This window comes from Corylus avellana, chromosome 3 (genome assembly GCF_965113065.1).
Source record: "Corylus avellana chromosome 3, dhCorAvel1.hap1.2, whole genome shotgun sequence".
Classification (NCBI taxonomy): Eukaryota; Viridiplantae; Streptophyta; class Magnoliopsida; order Fagales; family Betulaceae; genus Corylus; species Corylus avellana.
This window is the reverse complement of record NC_142492.1, coordinates 30,858,356-30,878,944: the sequence shown is the minus strand read 5'-3', so window position 1 is coordinate 30,878,944 and position 20,589 is coordinate 30,858,356. Positions and strand designations below refer to the sequence as shown.

The 20,589-nt window shown below is 32.6% G+C and overlaps 1 protein-coding gene across 1 annotated transcript; it reads left to right on the top strand.

Moving 5' to 3' along the window:
• Positions 1 to 14,167: 14,167 nt before the first annotated feature.
• On the top strand, positions 14,168 to 16,284 carry TCP17 (TCP domain protein 17). Its single transcript, XM_059587929.2, has 2 exons — positions 14,168 to 14,323; positions 14,923 to 16,284. Exon 2 carries the CDS (start codon positions 14,967 to 14,969, stop codon positions 16,041 to 16,043), a length of 1,077 nt encoding a protein of 358 aa, XP_059443912.1. The 5' UTR covers positions 14,168 to 14,323; positions 14,923 to 14,966; the 3' UTR covers positions 16,044 to 16,284.
• The last annotated feature ends 4,305 nt before the right edge of the window (positions 16,285 to 20,589 follow it).

Genomic DNA, 20,589 nt, shown 5'->3' with positions numbered 1-20,589 from the left:
TGTGTTTTGATAAAGGAACTCTCATGATGTTCAATTTCACATATTTCAGGTCAGAAGTCAAAACCTGATGTGGGTTAGTCTGCTCTCAAGGTTCCAGAGGAAACTAGTAAGGAATAAACAAGAAAGAAAGAGAAAATAAGGAAAAAATTAAAAGAAAATAAAAAAGGTTCAAGATACGAAATCCGATTCTGGTTGAACCAACCCTATTGATCGTACCAATGAGGGCGTGACACCTGTGGAATAGGCCGTCCTATTTACACCCCCCCCTCCCCCCCCCCCCCCCCCCCCACATAGGCCATAAATAAATGCGCACAAAAAGTTGATAAAGGAAGGGAGATAGTCACAAATTAACCAAAAGAGTCAAAAGACTCATAATAATTGTCATTGGTTTGGCTTCATCCCATCTGTTAAACAATCATGGATTGAATTGAGATTTTTTATTATTAAAAAGTTGTCGGGTCTACTTGTTCTGAACATGTAAGTTTCACATCTTAAGCAGTTCGGAGTAAGTATATCTCACAACTCACTCTCGTAGACCGCTTGAATTTCACAAGAAGTCAGTATAACAATGTTCTAGTTGGACAAAGTTTTCCTTCAAACTGGGTTAGAGGAATTTCTTTCAACTTACTTTATAAAAGTGACATGTATCCCTTGAACATGTGAGATGCACATGTTTTTTTAATAGTAGGGACAAAGTTGGAATAAATTTTATTAAAAACTCATGTGCATCTTACATGTTATTAAAAATGAACACATGTCACTTTTATAGAGTATGTTGAAAGAAATTTCTCCAACCCAGTTTGAATGAAAACTTTGTTCATCCTAGTTCCTATGTGTTTGGTTGTAGAGCTGGCCTATATTATAGTCTTTGTGTTTAGGTTCTGTTTGACCGACCGAGTCATAGCTTAACACCTGCCCCACTAAGGCATCAATGAGACTTATGCTAGCTAACACTAATAGGTTAAGGGATTTTCATTGCGGGAGTCGAATCTAGGCCCTAGTGCATGCCCAACCTCATAGGGATTCTCTTGAGACCATTGAACTACCACCTTTCATGGTTAGTCTCCTTGTCCTTTTGGTTGTGAGTAAAATGGTCTGGTCCATGCACTTTTTTCTCAGTCAAATGATTACTAGATTGCTTACAGTCATAGTTGCTGTAGAAATTAATGCATGTGTTCAGTTTATTTATGTGTCTTGATGTTATCGTTCCAAGCGTCTCACATAACGTTAGTGTAATTTTAATATGTATAGGCATGCATTTTTTTTGTCAGTTGATTTTTAATGGTGAGTTTTATCCAAAATTTATATCATTTAGTATTATAGTTGCCACCAAGTCGAATATGAGATGAAATGCAGCTCATTGAGAAAGAAATTGAATGTGTTGTGGCTTAGAGGGCAACCAATAAGCTAAATTATAGCTATCTATATATCAAATTAGGCGTTAGTACATGAAACCCAACCAAACCAACTTGAACTCTTCAGCTAATCAGCATGCGCCTGGAGGTATGCTACTCTCTCAATTGCCCCCGAGTGATCAACACAACTAGCAGTGTTGCAGTGTGTGATTGTCATCCGTAGATGGTCGCGCCGGTCATGATAACCATTGGATCCAGGGTAACTAACATTTTAAATTAATCATAAGCCATAAGGTCTAACCCATATAAATAATATGTACAAGCTCCATATTCTTCACTCACTTTTTCCATGTTAGCATGAGAATATCAAGGCTTTACGGTATACATGGCCCGTCTATGATCTTCTGTAGGCGTTATTTTTCAAAAATCAGTACGCATGTTGCTTAATTAGGGCCTGATCATGTCTGGTTTACTTAATTATAGTGTTGCTTGTGAAATGAGTCTTATTTAGAGTTTGTTTGAGATTGTATTTGAGAAATAGAGCTTTTAAGTCAAAAAGAGTTTTTGGGCTAAAACTTCATTTTTAAGCTTTTGCCAAAAATGCTTTTTGGCAATTTTTAGGTTTTTTGGACACTTAAAAACGCTTTTAATTTATTTACCAAACGAGTACCTTCTTTTTTTTTAATAAAAAAAATAAACTTTTTTAGTGTTAAAAGCACTTTTAAGCTCTTCAAACACAATCCCAAACGAACTCTTACTTCATTAAGAGCTGGGGGAATTCTTGAGTACACCAAAATATATATATATATTAGCTTTTTGATGAAGACGTCATTGCTTAATTAATTTCACCGCAACTTATATATATATAGGGACCACCAGGCATACACATAATTAATGTGATTTTAACGTAAAAACTACCGCCAGTTTTCTTCAAATATTTTTTATTTTCCTTTCTCTGCAGAGTCAAAAAGGGAATACAGTTTAATTACTTTATCTAGAGTTAAGTTTCTGTTGTACCTGCTCTGCTAAGAAAAAAGAAAAAGTTTATGCTCTAACTTTTGTACTGTTCTCATTGCATCGCATTGATCATATCAACCTTCATGTTATAACAATATTAATGATGGCATAGGGCAGGGGCAACAACTGCATTAGTGGGATGGGATATGGTCTTTGCAATTTGTTCCTTTTTTCAAAAAAATGAATGGGGTATTTTGATAATTTTGACACACATCCATTAGGATTTAATGAAAGAAGCTAACGGAATTGCAAAAAAATTAGAAGTTTGATACACTAAGGTCTTGTTTGGTTTGCGGAGTGAACATTCAATTAGGAAAGGGAATAGTTATTACCAAGAATATAGGAGAGTGAAATTAAATCGTTATTTATATTATTTAGTTTGGTAACATCACACATGCTCTAACTGGAATTGAATCAAAATTATAAGTTTACTAATAATATATATATAGGCTCTTATGATTTTTTATTTTAAATTTTTATTATTCAGGGTCAATAGCATAGACCTAAAAGTCAACGCTATTAACCCATTATCAACATAGACTTTTAAATGTCGACACTGATAATAATTCATCATCGACGACTTTTAGGTCGCTATTGATGAGTTTTAATTTTAATTTAAATATATATAGCATCAAAAGTGACATTTGGACCGATGATGATAGTTTATTATCAGAGTCAAATTTTATCATCGCTATAGATAGAACATTGTCACTAATAGGTACGGGTTATTAGTGGCGTCATATTAGTGTTGACCAATTGTCGACACTAATATTATTATTATTATTATTATTTTTATTTTTTATTTTTTTTTCATTAGCATGACTATTAAAAGTCGACGCTGATAATCCATTTTTGGAGGCAATATTTGGGTTGCCGCTAAAGGAAAACTTTCTAGTAGTGGCTGTTTCTTGCTTCTCCATGTAATGACGCCATTATCAAGCAAGAAAGAATATGTAGATGTCGCTTTGCGTTCATCTAGGTCACTACCCCAATTAGTATCACCCAACATATGCCACAAATTTGAACCCTGATAGCAAAGTATAAAGTATGCGGTTCCTCTAAGGTATCTCAGTATCCCTTTGATTGTTTTTTAATGGGCTAGTCCAGGGTTAGACTCGTATATGTTGACTAAACCAATTGCTTCACATATGTCCACCTAAGTACACATCATAATATACATCAGGCTGCCAACTGCGCTACCATAGGGAACATGGGCAATCTTTTCTGTCTCATATATATTGAGTCTTATGACGCATCTCTTGGCACAAGTTCTCACCTTTTGTAATAAAAGTTCCAATTTTTTTTTTTTTTTTTTTTAATAGGTTCACAATCATACATTGGAGTGACAAGAACGTTCTTGATATAGGTCTATTGAGACAAACCTAGAAGTTTTTGTGAACAATCCCTAAAGATCTTAACTCATAGAATGTAGTATGCCTCACCGAAGGAGAACCACCATTTGGTGGTGGTGATGATCATCTCTGGCCTTATCATTTCCGACCAACAATATGTCGCTGACATTCCTATTGAACTCTTCAAATTTAACTTTTCTCAACTCACGAAAATGTCATTTAACAAACTCTTTATTCAATGTTAAATTTAACTATTGTTAGTAATGCTCTCTAAATGTAAAGAATCCAAAAGTGAAAGTTATTTATTTATTTTTAATGTTTTTTCTCTTTCATACATCCTCTTATTTCCTCTCAACTAAAATAAAATTTTAATACAAAGAGTCCAAAAGTTGGGTTCATCAATAAAATATAGTATTTAATTAAAGTAGATTGAGAAATATTTAGAGAGTTTGACATTTAGTGGTTTTGAAAAGTGGTTATTAGCTAAATCAAATTATGGACCCATATGCCAAAGTTCATTCGTAGTGGCTTCAGATTGCCTCTATTTTTTTCCTGAGTTTCAAGGTATCAGATTGAAACTACCACTATACGTATAGAATTTTCAGGGTAGGAGGATCTTAAATAATCTAACCAAAAGAAACAAAAAATGTTTACATGCGTGTGCAGGCAAATTCAAAAGATGTGGAATGGAATAAAGGCAACAAGCTTATATATATAAATTTTTTTTAAGCATATCAATTTATATAATTGTAAAATTTTTGACAAAAGAACAAGAATATATATTCATTGCTGACATTCGTATTGATTCCAACCTTTGCAACAACCAATGTTGAATGAGGTTTTTCAGCAATAAATATTGTTAAAAATGAGTGAATAAATGATTGTTTGGTTACATATATATATATATATATATATATATCAAGAATGATATATTTAAGACTAATTAACCGCAATAGAGCAATCATGTATCGATTTCAAAATATAAAAAATCGTTGAAAACAACTGAATAAATTAATGGGTAAAGTCCACTTAACCCCCTCAGAGTACTACGTACCATTCTAATATCAATCTACCTCCCAAATTACCAAAACAATGACAATGTACTTCCAATTTAAAAAAATGACAAAATTACCCTTACTAAAAAAAAAAAACAAAAATACAAAAATTTAATTTTTTTTTTCAAAATTTTAAGGTTATTTTTGTCTTATTGAAAATTCTATAAGGGGTAATTTCGTCATTTTACTAGCATTAGGGGATACATTGTCATTGTTTTGGTAATTTGTAGGGTAAATTGTCGTAATTGATAGTTTTGGAGGTAGATTGTTATTGTGGTGATAGTTTAAGGGGGGTTAACTTAATCATTTTCTTTAAACTTTATCTTTTACTCTTGTCATTTGTGAATTAAAATTCTAGCTCCGGCACCGAAGACGTTTGATTTTGGAGAAGATAAATGATTTTCTTAAAAAAAGGACACAAAAGATATAATTTCTGTATCAAACACAATTATAAACAGATTGAGAAACCCATGTTTATTTTTTAATAAATAAATAAAACCCTAAAGAACTTGCAGAAGAGAAGATATTCTGCTTTTGCATTAATATTGGAGAAGCAATACTTGGAACTCTGAGTAATGTTGTCTGGGATCTAGGGCCCCATTATCCTTACAATGGCCGGTACCCTAAAAAGAAACCTGCACAACATTAACCCTTCCCCTTCTCGTCAGTCGCCCAACCACTTTTTTCTGCCAAAACTTCGAATAGAGAGAATGAGATAACTAAGACTACGTAAGTGATAAATATAATTTCAGTAAAACCTTTTTACTCTTTGTGCCGAAAAATATACTCCATTTTAATAAACTGTCATACAATTGAATGATCTGATTGATAATAAAATTTAGTCTTTGAATCAATAAAAACTTGTAAAAAAAGAAAAAGAATTAATGACTAATTTTAACTATCACGTCAACTTATACGGCAATTTCTCAAAATACTTTGATGCCAAGTGCAGAACTTGGCATAGGTTGGTTGAAGGCGTGGGGTTTATAGGTTGAAGGTGTTAGGGTTTCTTGTTTGAATACAATAGAGATAGGGTTTTGAATGGTGCAACTGCAGCGACAGTAGTCTATCAAACCTCAATTATTTAGGTTAAGATTCCTATTTTCTAGACAGCTACATATGGTGAGAAAAAGCTGCTCTCACTTCTCTCTCTCTCTCTCTCTCTCTCTCCCTCTCTCTCTGTAAGGGTCAAACTCATGCTAAAGCATTTAAGGTTTTTTCATGCTCACAGCTTAAAAGATGACGATAATGCATATAATTTACCTGGCATTTAAAATGTTGAAGAGCTCAGCTTTATGCAGCACAAATTCAGGGGAAAAGCTGATCTATATATTTGTTTGTATTAGTCTAAATTAAACTAATTGTAATCAGAAAAGAGGAGTTAATTAATCTGAATACTGGAAAGTTGAACTGTTGTATTAATTATAGGTTCAGTGGAACTCAAAGATGATATCAAATTCAAGAGAAAAAGAGATGTTGAAGCCAAGCAAGAGGGAGAAATTAAACATCAATGATTGATGTTCCAGCCAAGCAGGCAGGCAGCTTCAAGTACTTCAATGACTGCACAAGTCTCACCTTCTTTTGGAGATTGAGAGACACAAGGATTGGGCTTTCAGTGCCCACAGCAATTCAGCTCTAGTACCATCTTCAAGACAGACAGGCTGGCTAGGGCTTGGTATTGGCAAGCTCCCACCCCTGCCAATTCCTCAGGGAATTGGCCAATTTCATCATCATTAGCAGCTTCTTTCTCATGATCATCATCAATCAAATCCCTCTTTCAATCCTTTATTTGATGCAAATATTCCTTCATTTGTAAAGGGTGGGGAAGATGATCAATATGTAGATCCTGCATTAAGAACAAAAAGTAAGGAGGTTGTTGAAAGGGAATACGAGAGGAATCTGGTTCGGGATTACGTACATCTCATGAAACAGAAGTTACTATTTCGAATCCACCTTTTCTTGTGAGGACATGTTAAAAAAAAAAAAAAAAAAAAAACTATATATTAAATCAAGAGTTATATGTGTTAATAAAACTCATATATATATATATATATATATATATATATATATATATATAGCTCTTGTCTTCTTGATGCAGCAACGTATCTTCTTGAGGTGTAGGTGAGTTGTCACTAGCTGGTTGGTTAACAAAAAGTACGACAAGTAGCAGTCTAAAATACTAACAAGTATATACCCCTTTAAAGTATCCCTAGAATGTTTATACCATTTGTATCCTACTATCATCTCTAGGAGTGCAAGCAATTGGGTTTTGACACAATTGAGCTAAATGTGAGATCACTCAAGGTTCCTAAAGAAACTGATCTTCTAAGATTTGTGAGCTTGATTAATAGTAGGGGTCTCAAAGCAAAGCTGATATTCATGTAGCTTGTGATAGGGCATGATAATTAACAAGCTGTGTAGAGAAGGAAAAACTGTGAATTTTATAATATTCTAGATTGAAATTGATAAACTCATGTCATCTGATATGAACTCTTTTTCACGATATCTATATAATTAATAAGAGTAATGTTATTTGGTAGATTCCTATTCGACTATTATATATATATAACAATTGATATGTTGCGTAGTTAGTGCAAATTAGCCTTTATTTATTTTTTATTTTTTTACAAATGCTAATATGATGACTGATTTTCACTGTCACATCATCCAGCTGTATAACAATGAACACCGATTGTTGGGTAGGGGACCAAAAAATGAAAGAGTTTGTGGTCTCATGTTAATGTGGCTTCTTGGCCACTGTTTCTCATTTGTTTTAACCTAAAAAGTGGAATTTAAGGCTAATATATAATTAAGAGAGTTTAATTGTCTTTTTAAGCACACGTGCGTGTGATTTTTTGTACGTACAATATTTCTCCAAAAAGATTTTTTATATTAAACTATAAAAATAAAAATAAAAAATCCGCTCATAGCTTCGGGTTATAAGCTTGAATAATTCAAAATATAACTATAAAATTTAAAATATAACCAAATTTAAAATATAACTTTATAATTTAAAATATAACTCTAAAATGCATTTGGTTATTCTATATGGTCCATATATGTAAGTTTAGGGCCCGTTTGGGAGTGCGATTTTAATAAGTGCGATTTTAAAAATTGCGTTTTTAAAAATTTCGTTTTTAAAATCGCTACTTTTTTAAATCGCACAGGCGTTTGGTAAAACATACTTAAAAGTACTTTTTTCATCAATTGAGTGTTTGGATAACATTAGCATATAATTGCGGTTTCATAATCAAATTACCAATAAGGATGAACAAGACAGAGAGGATGAAGAAAAAAAAAGAGAAAAGAAAGGTTTTAATATATTTTAGGTGGGTATCTTGGTATTTTTTTCATTCCCGTTCTAAAAAAGGTAACTATTGCGCCAAATATCTTTTTAATAAAAATCGTGATTTTGTTTTAAATTCGCACTTTTTCAAATAAGCATCCTCTAATTAGCTTATGGAAATCGCAGATTTTTTTGCGATTTTAAAATTTGCGTTTTTAAAATCGCAATCCCAAACACCCTAAAGTTACAATTTGATTTAAGATCGCAGATTATTTTTTTAAAAACGCACTCCCAAACGCACCCTAAGAGTACTTCTAATCATGCACCTTGGTGTACGATTAGTGGTAAACTGTGGCATACCAAAAGTAGAAAAAAATTATTCTTGAAATATTATCACAAAAATAGAAAATATAGGTACTATAAATTTATAACAATATAATAATTAATAAGATGTACGGAGTTTTGGGATCAATATTTTCTATAGCTCTTAGAGAACACTACTTTAATTTGTAGAGTTCTCAAAGTCTCAATTATTATTTTTAAATTAAATTATTCAAGTCTTGTCACTTTAATATATATTATTTTTAAATTATTTTTAGTTCATGGTGAGTATTAATTTAGGAAGAGTACACCAAGCTTCTTCACAACCATACTTGGATCTTAGTGCCATATATCATTCTTCCATGAATATTGTAGTTGGTTATTGCTGGGTCTATAAGAATTTAAAAATAATACTTTAATTTTGAAAACTCTACCATATAAAAATGTAATTAATTAAATATTTAAACTGAAATAGAGATGAGTTGTTTCATTGTCGGGATTTAAAGTTGTATCAAATGGTATAAATGATTGTACATTATTTAAATTTTTTGAATGACGTGCCAACTTATTTATCACATAACATCATCTATGATTCTATACTACTGGGTACATCATTTTTTTTTTTTTTTTGACATGTCCACACAAGAGAGGGAATGAGGATTCGAACTAGAGACTTCCACTTTATAAGGCGTGGTCTCCAGTTGATTGAGCTACCTCTTGGAGACTATTAAGCACGTCATTGAATCTAAAGTCTAGACTATAAAGCTCAGCTTAATTTCACTTGAAATAGAGAGGATTCTTGTCTATGGTACATACAATATGCAAGTGATGAACTAAAAAACTATACTGGATAAAGGTTCATTTGAGTTTACAATTTTAAAATATGTGATTTGAAAACATAATTTTTAAAAACATAATTAAGCATTTAGTATAATCGTAGTTTGACTTTTAAAATCTCAATATACCTTTAAGAAAAACACTATCTTATCTGCAATTTGAAAACGCATATTTTTTTTGTAGCAACCCAGATTTTTAAAGTCTTATTTTAGAGATATTAAATTGATGCTATGATTATATCAATATTCATATTAGGTAATGGCATTTACTTTGAGGTTGAGATATTTATTGATGATATTAGGTAATAATATTTATTCTTGAGGAACTTATTAGATCTTATGAATATTATTGGAATGAATATTGATTTGAGGTTATTATATCATGATGATGATTTTATATTGATTATTTTATTGGGAGATTTAAGAGATATGATAATTGATGATTGATTGGTATAATTTGGAGTATGATTGTAATAATTGGTGATATAATAGGATAGTAAATGGTAGGTATAAGGATGGTAGAATAAGAAGGTAAAATAGTATAGGGTTGGTGAAATAGTATAGGGTTGGTGGAATAGTATAGGGTTGGTGAAATAGTAAAATGAGGGTATAATTGTAAATTGAAGGTAGAATAGTAGAGGGTTGGTGAAATAGTATAGGGTTGGTGAAATAGTAAAATGAGGGTATAATTGTAAATTGAAGGTAGAATAGTGTTTGATTTTCTCCTATAAATAGAGCTCTTCTCCTTCAGTATTTTCACCACTCATCTCCTCTCCCATCTCTTGTATATATTCTTCCTTCTTCCGCTTTTTACTCGGTCTTTCTTCTTTCTAAGAGTGTTTACTCAGAACAGAGAGAGAAAGGGCGAGACCAAGCGCTACAAGAAAGAAAGAACACAAGAGAAACCGAGAGTGAGATGGAAAATTTAAGACAGAGAGCTGAAGAGGAAGAAAGAGAGTTTAGGCGAGAGAGAGAGAGAGAGAGAGAGAGAGAGAGAAAGTCAGTGAAGGGATTGTTATGGGTATGGACCAACTGCAGCAGAACGGGTTTCAAGTAATTACCTTTGATGATCCATTCATGTAATCCACTGTAAGTATTCTTACTTACTGAGTATGATATTGATATCCAATAATACGGATTTTTGTGGTTTTATAACTTGTCTAGCATTTTGCTATATATATGATTCAACAATGATTTATATTGTCGGAAATCAATTGACTCACTACTTCACAGTTTTTTTGTAGTGCTTGCAGGAATGGAAAATCAAGGTAATTATGCAGTTGTGATTAGAGATTCATATTGAGATGTACAGAGATTCCAAGTTGGTTAAGTTTTGTCTAGAGTTTAGACTGTCGGATAGATTTGTATAAATGCCTTGTACGACATAGCTTTGGGTATTTTTGTATAAAGAAAAGTATTTTAACAGTATTTTTTTGTATTGATAATTACAGTTTTTCCGCTATATGAGATTGTTACATTTTTACATTTTCAAAACTTTCTCCTAAACGATACCTTTTCTCCAACCGCACTTCTACACTCTTAATTAAGCCAAACAATTACTTGTTTATTGAAGAAAATAATAATTAAATAAAAATAAAAACGAAAATAAAATAAAATAGAGACAAATGATTGTCAAGTGGTTTGATATGACTTACGTCCTCAAATAAAGCCTTAAGGGCCATGTACATTATGCTTTTATTCAATTGATATTTTTACAATCCATGAAACTCTTATTTATAGGAGGATTGTGGTAAATAAGTATGATAATCAATTATAATTACCTTCAATCAATTATAACAAATCTTGAAATCAAATATATATATCCTAATTATATATTCTAACACTTATAACACAAATTAATTAATGAGATCATTATTTTCAAAAAAAAAAAAAAATAATGAGATTATTTCTAGCTAGGGTGGCGTGACTTTTGGCAGCCCTATTCTCTTTTACTCTCTCTCTCTCTCTCTCTCTCTCTCTCTGTGAAATGAGCATGCAGATACGCATGGCAAGCTACTAGGTTTGCATAGAGTAGTTAATTAATTAAAGACAATGAATGAATTAATTACATCATTAATTAATTACCTAAGATTAAAGGACATTGAAAATTGCATGCATCCCCGGAAGAAATGCCACGTAAGTGAGGGAATGATTTAAGTATAATTTTCCTTCAATTCATCTCTCTGCACAAAATCAGGCATGAAAATGGAAGAAGAGGAAGAAAAACCTTTAGAAGCTGCAGAGACGTACGTTCCTGTGATGTGAGAGGATCGATGGAAAAGGAAATAACATAATTAAGAAACTGGCAGAGAGAAAGACCCAGCAATATTCACTTGTCTCACAAGATCCAAGAAGAGCCACTTGCTGTTGTTGCAGGTGGCCCCTAATTTAAAGCTCCCTCCCATCTATTCAAGAAGAAAAGAAAAAGCCTGCCTTTTGGTAGACTAGCTTGCACCCCTTGTGGTCCTTATACTATGGCTCCCTATGGTATTGGCCTGAAACTGTTTAGAGGTTTTAAACGCTAGCAAAAAAAAAAAAAAAAAAAAGTAAAAATATTTAGTATAGAAAAGTAAAAATATTTGGTTTTGTATTTATTTTTTTATTTGAATAGTAGTAAAAAGTGATTGATATGATGTAAAAAATAAGAAGGTTGGAACTTAAGTTTTTTTTTATTTTTAATTTTATTTTTTTATGGTAAGCAGTGAATGCCAAACGGAGCCTAATGTTAAATTACCACTTGTCTTAAAAGTTTAAGCTGATAGAAAGATGTAAATTTAATCACTTAATTTAAATGTGAGGTGAATTGACGAAGTAAAAGTTCAATCTCAAGACTTTTAGTTCTAATACCATGTTAAATCACCAGTTATCCTATAAGCTTAAACTAATAGGAAGTGGTAAATTTAATAATTTAATCATTAGTTTAACCCTTAATGGATGGATGGATGGACATCAACGGCATGCATATGATAATTAAGGATAAGGAGACTAGCCCTAGAGGATCGATTGGGATTGGGAGTTTGGTGTCATAGTAATAAGCTGATGAAAGAGGGTAGACAAACAGTGCCTTGTATGAGATGTAATGTACACCAACAAGAACCATACACCGACTGAAATGGTTAATGTACTGAGCAAAATCTCACTGCAATATGCGCGTGGTCCATTCTCTTTGATCTGAGTGGGATGCCTTAAAGAAGCTACGTTGGTCCCTCATCTATAAGGTATCTAGCAGTCTCAATCAAACTCCAGCAGCCTGCAGCATGCACCACAACTTTGGAAGTTGCATGACTATGTGTGTTTTCTCCTCTCTTGCATGTGAAAAATCTCACTGAGATCCTTAAATTTTACTGTTAAAACCTTATCCTCCATCTTGTCTCCCCATCTAGAGCCTTTTGCTCATGATCTGATGAAGAAAAAGAGAGAAAAAAAAAAAAAAAAACATGATTAAGTTTGTTTTTGATGGATAACCTCTTGATGCAAATGAAGAAAACATTCTAGCTCCAACATTAGGGTTGGAGATTGTGTGTTTTTGTTTGGTTGTCTGTCTCCATTTCCTATATATGTTGTTACTTTCATTTTTCTCTTTTATAGCTAGGCATGCATTCTTTCAATCCATGCTATATATAATGCACTGATAAAGTTACTTGCACTTGTCTATAAAGCATAACCCCCCCTCTTTCCTATTGCATGTGTTGTGAATGGTCCCGGTTTGAAGTTAACTGTCTGCCTTGTACTATCAAATAATTAAAATAGAAAGGGAAAAATAAATTTTACCTTCCCCAAGTAGCACCGTTTTTCGATTTCGCTTTCAATGTTTAAAAATTAGAAATGTACAACACCTAGCAAATTTCTGAAATTGTTAATGTAACCATTTCGTTAACAAAATCCATTTTCTCTGACGAAAGAAGGTCCATGTTCGCCACATGTAAGTTTTTAGGGGTGAAATGTCCAATATGATCCCATTTTTCTTTCAAAAAAAGGGTGATTACAAACATTTCTAAAGTGTTTGGGGGTTTAAAGTTTAGGGGTGACTTAGCCACCCACATTCAGAAAGGGCCGGGATTGCCCCATTGACAATGATGGGGTGGCTACGACTATGTCAATCAATTTTTTTTTTTTTGGTGAAAAAATGGGGCATTTTTGGGGAATCATGCATCAAGTTGAGGGCAATTTAAGGACATTTGCCCCTAAAAATCCACGTACGGCACACATGGGCCTTATTTTGTTAGAGAAGACAATTTCTATAAATGGAATTGCTAAACTGACAATCACAAAAACTTGTTATAATACATTGTTAATTTTTAAACATTAGAGGCAAAAAAATAAAAATAAATAAGTGGTACAATTTTAAGGTGGGGTTATATATATTTTTCCCAAAAATTATTGAGTTTTGCCTTGTGAGACATAATTAAGGACTCGAAGTTTTTAATTTCGATAATTAAAGTTTTGCCTTATGGGACACAAAGATTGAATTTAATTATATAAACTACGTACACGTGTGCTGTTTTCATTGGTTTTGCATGAACAGTATGACAGGTGACAAGTTTTCCGTCAAAAACTAAATAAAAAATTTCACACAAAAACCTATTTATCATTTGAGCAAAGTTCAAGGACTCAAAATTTGAAAATTAGAAACTCCAGTCCTTGTCTATGGCATTGGCAAAATTCATAGACTTTTTGGGAGAGTTTTCTCATATATTAAACCGTGTGATTGTTCAGTATGTGGTATGAAGGAATTGACAAAGTTATATACTACTTGGTTGTCCAGTTGACGTGTCATTGTACTTAGTTGCCACATGGCCATAAGCAAGCCATTCCTTTTTCTTTTTTCATTCCCATGCAACATGTAGGGGTTAAATACCAGCATCTTTTTCTTTCCCCAAATTGTGATATTTCTTGAAATAATTATAATATTATATTCCTTCAGTAAAGAAATTTGTTTCAACTTTATGCCTTTTTTACCCATCAGCTCACATAGAGTGAAGAGCATACTTAAAGCCTTTTATGGCACTGCAGCATCCTCCTCCTCCTCATCTATGCTGGCTGGATAATCAGTAACCTGCAGAATTGATTAGCTCAAAGTTTCAAAGATTCTTTGCCTCATGTAAGTTCTTCTTATGATCCCACTTTCACAAAATTTAAGGGGAGATGTATATACATATATATCTATATATATATGATCATGTGCTTCTGCAAAGTTCCACCTCAAGTTGATTTCCAGTTTCCAGCTAGTTCTTGCTCATCTTCTCTTGAGTTAGATCACATATTATTTAATTACTGGCTTGAACAATATGGGTTTCATTAATTTGCCCTAGTTTTGTTTTCTTCTTCTTCTTTGGGTGAGTCATTTACCCTAGCTAGATATATACAACTTGCTATTATATACTTAAGTTTTCCTTATTGAAACCCTTGATTTAATATGATTTATGGTAGCCAATTTAATGTTAAAAGTGTTTTTTTTTTTCTTCAGAAGAAACTCGTTTCTTCTTTTTTTCCTTTTTCCTTTTGTTTGTGTTTCACATTCAAAACTAAATAAAAGTATATTTTAGATTATTGAAAGCACAGAAATTAACATCCTCTAGTACTGATGAAAGTATTTTAATCTAGAGTTTGAAATTGAGGGTTTTTTTTTTTTTTTTTTGTTTTCTATTAGAAAAGAGGAATTAATCTTAATACTGAAAAGTTGAACTCTATTGATTATAGGTTGAGTGGATTGGTCCTTGGAACTCAATAATGAGTGAAGTAAGATGATATCAAATTCAAGAGAAAAAGATGTTGATGCAAAGCCAGAGGGAGAAAACATTAATGAAGGAGACTACTTCTCTAAGCAGGCAGCTACAAGTACTTCAAGGCAATGGTCAGGATTCAGAAATCCAAGGATTGTTCGAGTCTCACGTTCTTTTGGAGGTAAAGACAGGCACAGCAAAGTGTGCACCATAAGAGGATTGAGAGACAGAAGGATTAGGCTTTCAGTGCCCACAGCAATTCAACTCTACGACCTTCAAGATAGGCTAGGGCTTGGACAGCCAAGCAAGGTGATTGATTGGCTGCTTGATGCCACTAAGCTTGATATTGACAAGCTCCCACCCCTCCAAATTCCTCAGGGAATTGGTCAATTTCATCATCATCAGCAGCAGCAGCATGAGCTTCTTTCGCATGATCATCATCATCAATCAAATCCCTCTTTCAACCCTTTCTTTGATGCAAATATTCCTGCATTTGTAAAGGATGGGGAAGATGAAGATCAATATGTAGATGATCCTGCATTAAGAGCAAAAAGCAAGGAGGTTGTTGAAAGAGGATCTGGTGATAATAAAGGCAAGTGGGTAAGAACAAATGAAGAAGAAAATGCTCAAGATCATGGAATTGGTGGCTTTGGTGGGCAAATTTCAGCTCAAAATTTTTTCCCTATAACCAATCATCCCTTGCTAAACAATGCCATGGCGTACAACTCCTACAACCATGCTGAGGCTTCAAGTAATTTATCTCTATCTCAGTTTGGAAGCCAAGGAATATTTCCAACCCAATTAAACCCTCAATTGTTTTTCTGCCCATCAACAACACCAGGACTTTTTGCTCCCTATCCTTCATATATGGCGGCTCCAATAGAGAGTGATCTGAGACAATTCAACCATTTTCATCAATTGTTGAGCTCAAGCACTTCACAACATGTCCTACCTCATCACCCTCTCATGCCATCTCTTCATTCAATAAGCTCGGCCATGAAATCCTTTGCAACAAATGATAATCCCAAGACTACTCCTGATCATCAATCTCAACACAACAATGAAAGCAAAATGGATAAGGATAACACTAGATCTTGAAGACCCTTATGGTGGAAATATTCAACAATTGGCAGAAGATCTTGAGTTGAGAATTTAATGGATGCATGTTTCCAGCTGCATGCTCCAGTACTACAAGTAAGCACTTAAGAAGTACTTCATTTATATATTAATTTCGTGCATTTAATTACTACGATTAGCAGCAAATTAAATAGTGATGTGAATACATGCAAGTTTGTAAGGATGATAATGCTATAAAATACTACTGCATACTTGTTTTTGAGTGCATATATACAGTTTTAATTATATACTTTATAATTAAGCCAAGTTTGAGAAAATTTTGAATGCGTATAATTAATTAAGATGAAATGAATGAAGTGTTTACAGCCAATATGCTATAGTACTGAAAAGACAAGAAACTAAGAATATGAATGATAATTATTAAAGTAGTGATTGAATGATTAAACTCATCTTTTTTTATAAGTTTAAGTTTTTGGAATAACGGATAATTTAACATGTTATTAGAGCCAAAAATCCTAATTAGTTTGAACCGATAATCTCCATAATTTACCATCTATTTTAATTAAATATTATACGTGTTGGGTCTCACCTATTAAAAGAGAGTTTGAACTCATACGTAAGGAAAAATATAAAAATATTGATTAAATGATTAAATTCATTTCTTCTATCAACTAACGATTTTAGGATAAGTGTCAATTTATCAAGAACAACGGTCGTCATTGATATATATTGATGCATGGAAAATTGTGGATCGTGCATATCAATCGTAATTGTTATAAGAGTAATGATATATTGTAGACTCATGTTACAACTGTCATACAACTTGATGATGTGACAATTAAAAAAAAAAAAAAAATTGAATCAACCAAGAGCTGATTTTTATTGGAACGCCAGCCAATTATATGACAACTGTGCATGAGTAGTTTATGAAATATAATTACTCTTGTTATAATGATTTAAGGACACAATAATCATGTTTATTATAAATATGTTCCTAAAAGGGCTAGTCACAATTGAGACTCCCACAGTCACTGATATTGTCAAACATCAAGCCTAATAATGAATATATAGGACTCATGATAATCTGATACTTAGATAAGTTAGGTCATGAAAATACTGCATAAAAATGTGTTGATCAAATCCAACATTGAATGATCATGTGAAATGCAAATGACGGTTTGTGATCTTGCAGGCTAGTAATACAGACACTACATATCTCTAACCCATGTGGAACAACACTACATAGAATCTAACATTAAATAACATCAAAGTTAACATATAATAATGTCATATGATAGACAGACTGTATCAGTACTGCACACGGCAATATATATATATATATATAAACACACGTTGCTGTTTCACATGGCTTTGTTGCATGTACTGTGAGAACTTTTGTTAATAGAGTTCATGATATGCATGCAGCAGCAGTAGTACTAGTACTAGCTAGCTCTCAATCATCTTCTTCTTATTAACTTTTATCCTTTTAGAGATCCATTGTTGGCTGGAAACTTATGTCGTGCTCGGGTACTGGGGCTTACCATTAACAGTCCCTTTAGATTGGAACTTCCCTAATATATGAATGATGACGAATTGGTTGGAGAGATCATCAAAGTGAAGCCCAGTGAGGAGGTTGAATGGTGTGCTAGAGTATAGGGTTTTCTATCTAGGTTTCATAACTTCCTTATGAGAGAAAGTATAAATGAGGGTTTTTTGGTAATGTTAGGCATAGAGATGGCAATTTTTGACACGACCCGCAAATCTGACACGAACCCAATACGAAATTAAGGGGTTAGGGCTGAAGAGTGACCTGTTTAATTAAATAGGTTAGGTTAGGGTTGGCCTATAGAGTGTTATACTCATACCTCGACACAACGCAAACTCGACACGCGATAATTAATAATCATCTGCGAATCCAATATAAAATTAGAGCGTTGTGATTAAAGGATTTAACCTATTTAACTAAATGGGTCAAGTCAGATTTGACATATATAGACTTATACACATGCCTTAATACAACCTGAACTCGACACGCAAATACGAACGGGCAACTTGGCCTAGTTAGACAACTAAGTCTATATATATATATAGAAACCCTATATTTTAACATGGTGCAACTCGGTACGTAAAAGGTGGTATGGAAAAAGCTATCCATGATGTAGATGTCTTGGACTTCGGAGAAGCATGCTTTGGAGGAAGGCTAAGAGTCTAAACGTGACTGATTAAACGTACGTTTGGTAAAATATTGGAAGCAAGCTAAAAGTTGAGGCATTTTGTCATTTTTTAGTAGCTAAAAGTCATGAATAGGAGAAGCTTTTTTCAATAATTGTAATTAGGGCTCTCCTACCATCTCCAGAGAACAGTTTGTGAGTTTTTTTATCAAGAGTACTACATTGTTAACACAGTTTCCGGTTTGGTGAAATCAAAGGCAAGTTCGTAATTCTTTTTGACGCAACATTTCCCCTATTCTGCAATCACACAAAAGAGAAGACTAACTTTACCATTGGAGGAGGATTCGCCGGAAACATCCTCGGCATATTCTCTTAACCCATTTTTATCTTGCAGATCGAAGAATAAGTAGAATCAAAAGAATTACGAACTTGCCCTTGGTTTCACCAAACCGGAAAGTGTGTTAATATATATATATATAAGCTCAAAAGCTTAAATTAATGGGCTTGAGTCCACTTAAGTATATTAAATATTATTTTTCTTTATATTTTCTCAATGTGGGATTCAAAACTCACAAGTGTATACGTACTCGCAACAATCTTCCACTCACTTGTGAATCTCCTCTACATTGACTCAACTCCCCTTCACATATGAGTCTTTTTACAGTTTGAAGAGTGTCCCACGTTAAGAGTTACGAAAGCGGACAAACTCCAAACCAGACGCGTTCAGACACCCGTCCTAGGAAGATAACCATGGCTCTAATACCACTTGTTGGGGAGATAAATGGTTTGAGAGTTTTTACCAAGAGTATATTAATATACATATTCGAACATCACTCTGGCCCAAAAGCCTAAGCTAATGGGCTTGGGTTCACTTACGTGTATTAATTACTTTTTTCTTTGTATTTTATTAATGTGTGATTTAACACTCACAAATGCACTCACAATATAAACGATAGGAAAACAATATTCCTTCCTATATCAGATATAAAGAAAGAAAAAAAAAAAAAATTGTTGATTATATCAAAATTAGGGGGCAACAATAATTTTAGTTTATCATGGGTAAAGACACCATTGCTAATATAATAACTTCTTGCTACCGGCAAAGAGCTAGTTCCATCTAAAGGTGCTAATTCAATATATTTTGCTCGAAACCTCCGGTCAATTAGTAGCCACCACGTACATGACACTACTTTCTTTAAAATACAATAAAAAATTTCTTTTTAATTTTTGAAAAAAATGTTTTGTGTTTTATTTCTTTTGAAGTGTTTTGAATTTTGAGAAGAATTTTAATTGTAGGTTTTTTTTAAAAAAATATATTAGTGGTGGGGCCACATTTCAAAATCCTTTTTTTTTTTTGTCGAGTATCTAAGAAATAAACAAAGTTACTTCCTATTTTCTACAATCTTAACATTATGATCTTATTATTAGTTAAGGACACAAATTTAGTTTGTAGGAGAGTTTAAACCAACCTCTAAAAGTTACTATGATGTAGTGGAATACTAAGTAACAATAATCATAAGTGTCTGCTTGCTAAAAGAAAAATAAAACTATGCAGAATATTTGAGAAAAAAATTTCTAATTTTATAATAAATCGAATTAGTCTATGTTTTAGATTACCAACTAACATATATATAGAAGAGAAATACTTGTATAGAAAGTAAGCATAATCGTAGTAGTAATAATAAACCTAAGGGAAAACTTTACCAAAGACCCCCGAATTTCCACCAGTTTTGAAATACCCCTCCTAAACTTCAAAATCTCTCAATTTAGTCTCCTGAACTTTCAATTGCTCTCAATTTGGACCACTCCGTCAATTTTAGCCGTTAAAAATACAAAAAAAGACCAAACTATCCTTGATTTTTGTTTTGTTTTTTTTTTTTAAAAAAAAAAACGTTTTGGAAATTGAAATTTTATACAAAAGTCAGGGGTATAAACGTCATGTAACATTTAAAATTTGACAAAGGGGCCCAAATTGAGAGCAATTGAAAGTTCAGAGGACTAAATTGAGAGATTTTGAAGTTTAGGGGGAGTATTTCAAAATGAGTGGAAGTTCGAGGGTCTTTAGTGAAGTTTTCCCTAAACCTAATCCTAATAAGGAAAGAGAATAATTAAAGTAAATCTAATCCTAGTACGGAATTAAATAAAGTCATAATTAAATAAAATATTCTATAAATAAAATATAATAAAAAAAAATAAAGTTCTAATCTAAAATAGAAAATTAAGTATAATTGACAATGAGCTTGAATTGTAACAAATTTTTCATTTTGTACTTTCATTGTTTGAAAATGAGTAAAATTCTGATAAAGCGGCGCTGCTCCAATATTATTTTTGATCATTTTTTTATTTTCATTTTTATCGAATATATATTTTGCAGGTGTTTATTCAAAAGTTACATG

Coding starts and splice junctions, on each gene's coding strand:
- TCP17 (XM_059587929.2), top strand. CDS start 14,967: ATGATATCAAATTCAAGAGAAAAAGATGTTGATGCAAAGCCAGAGGGA.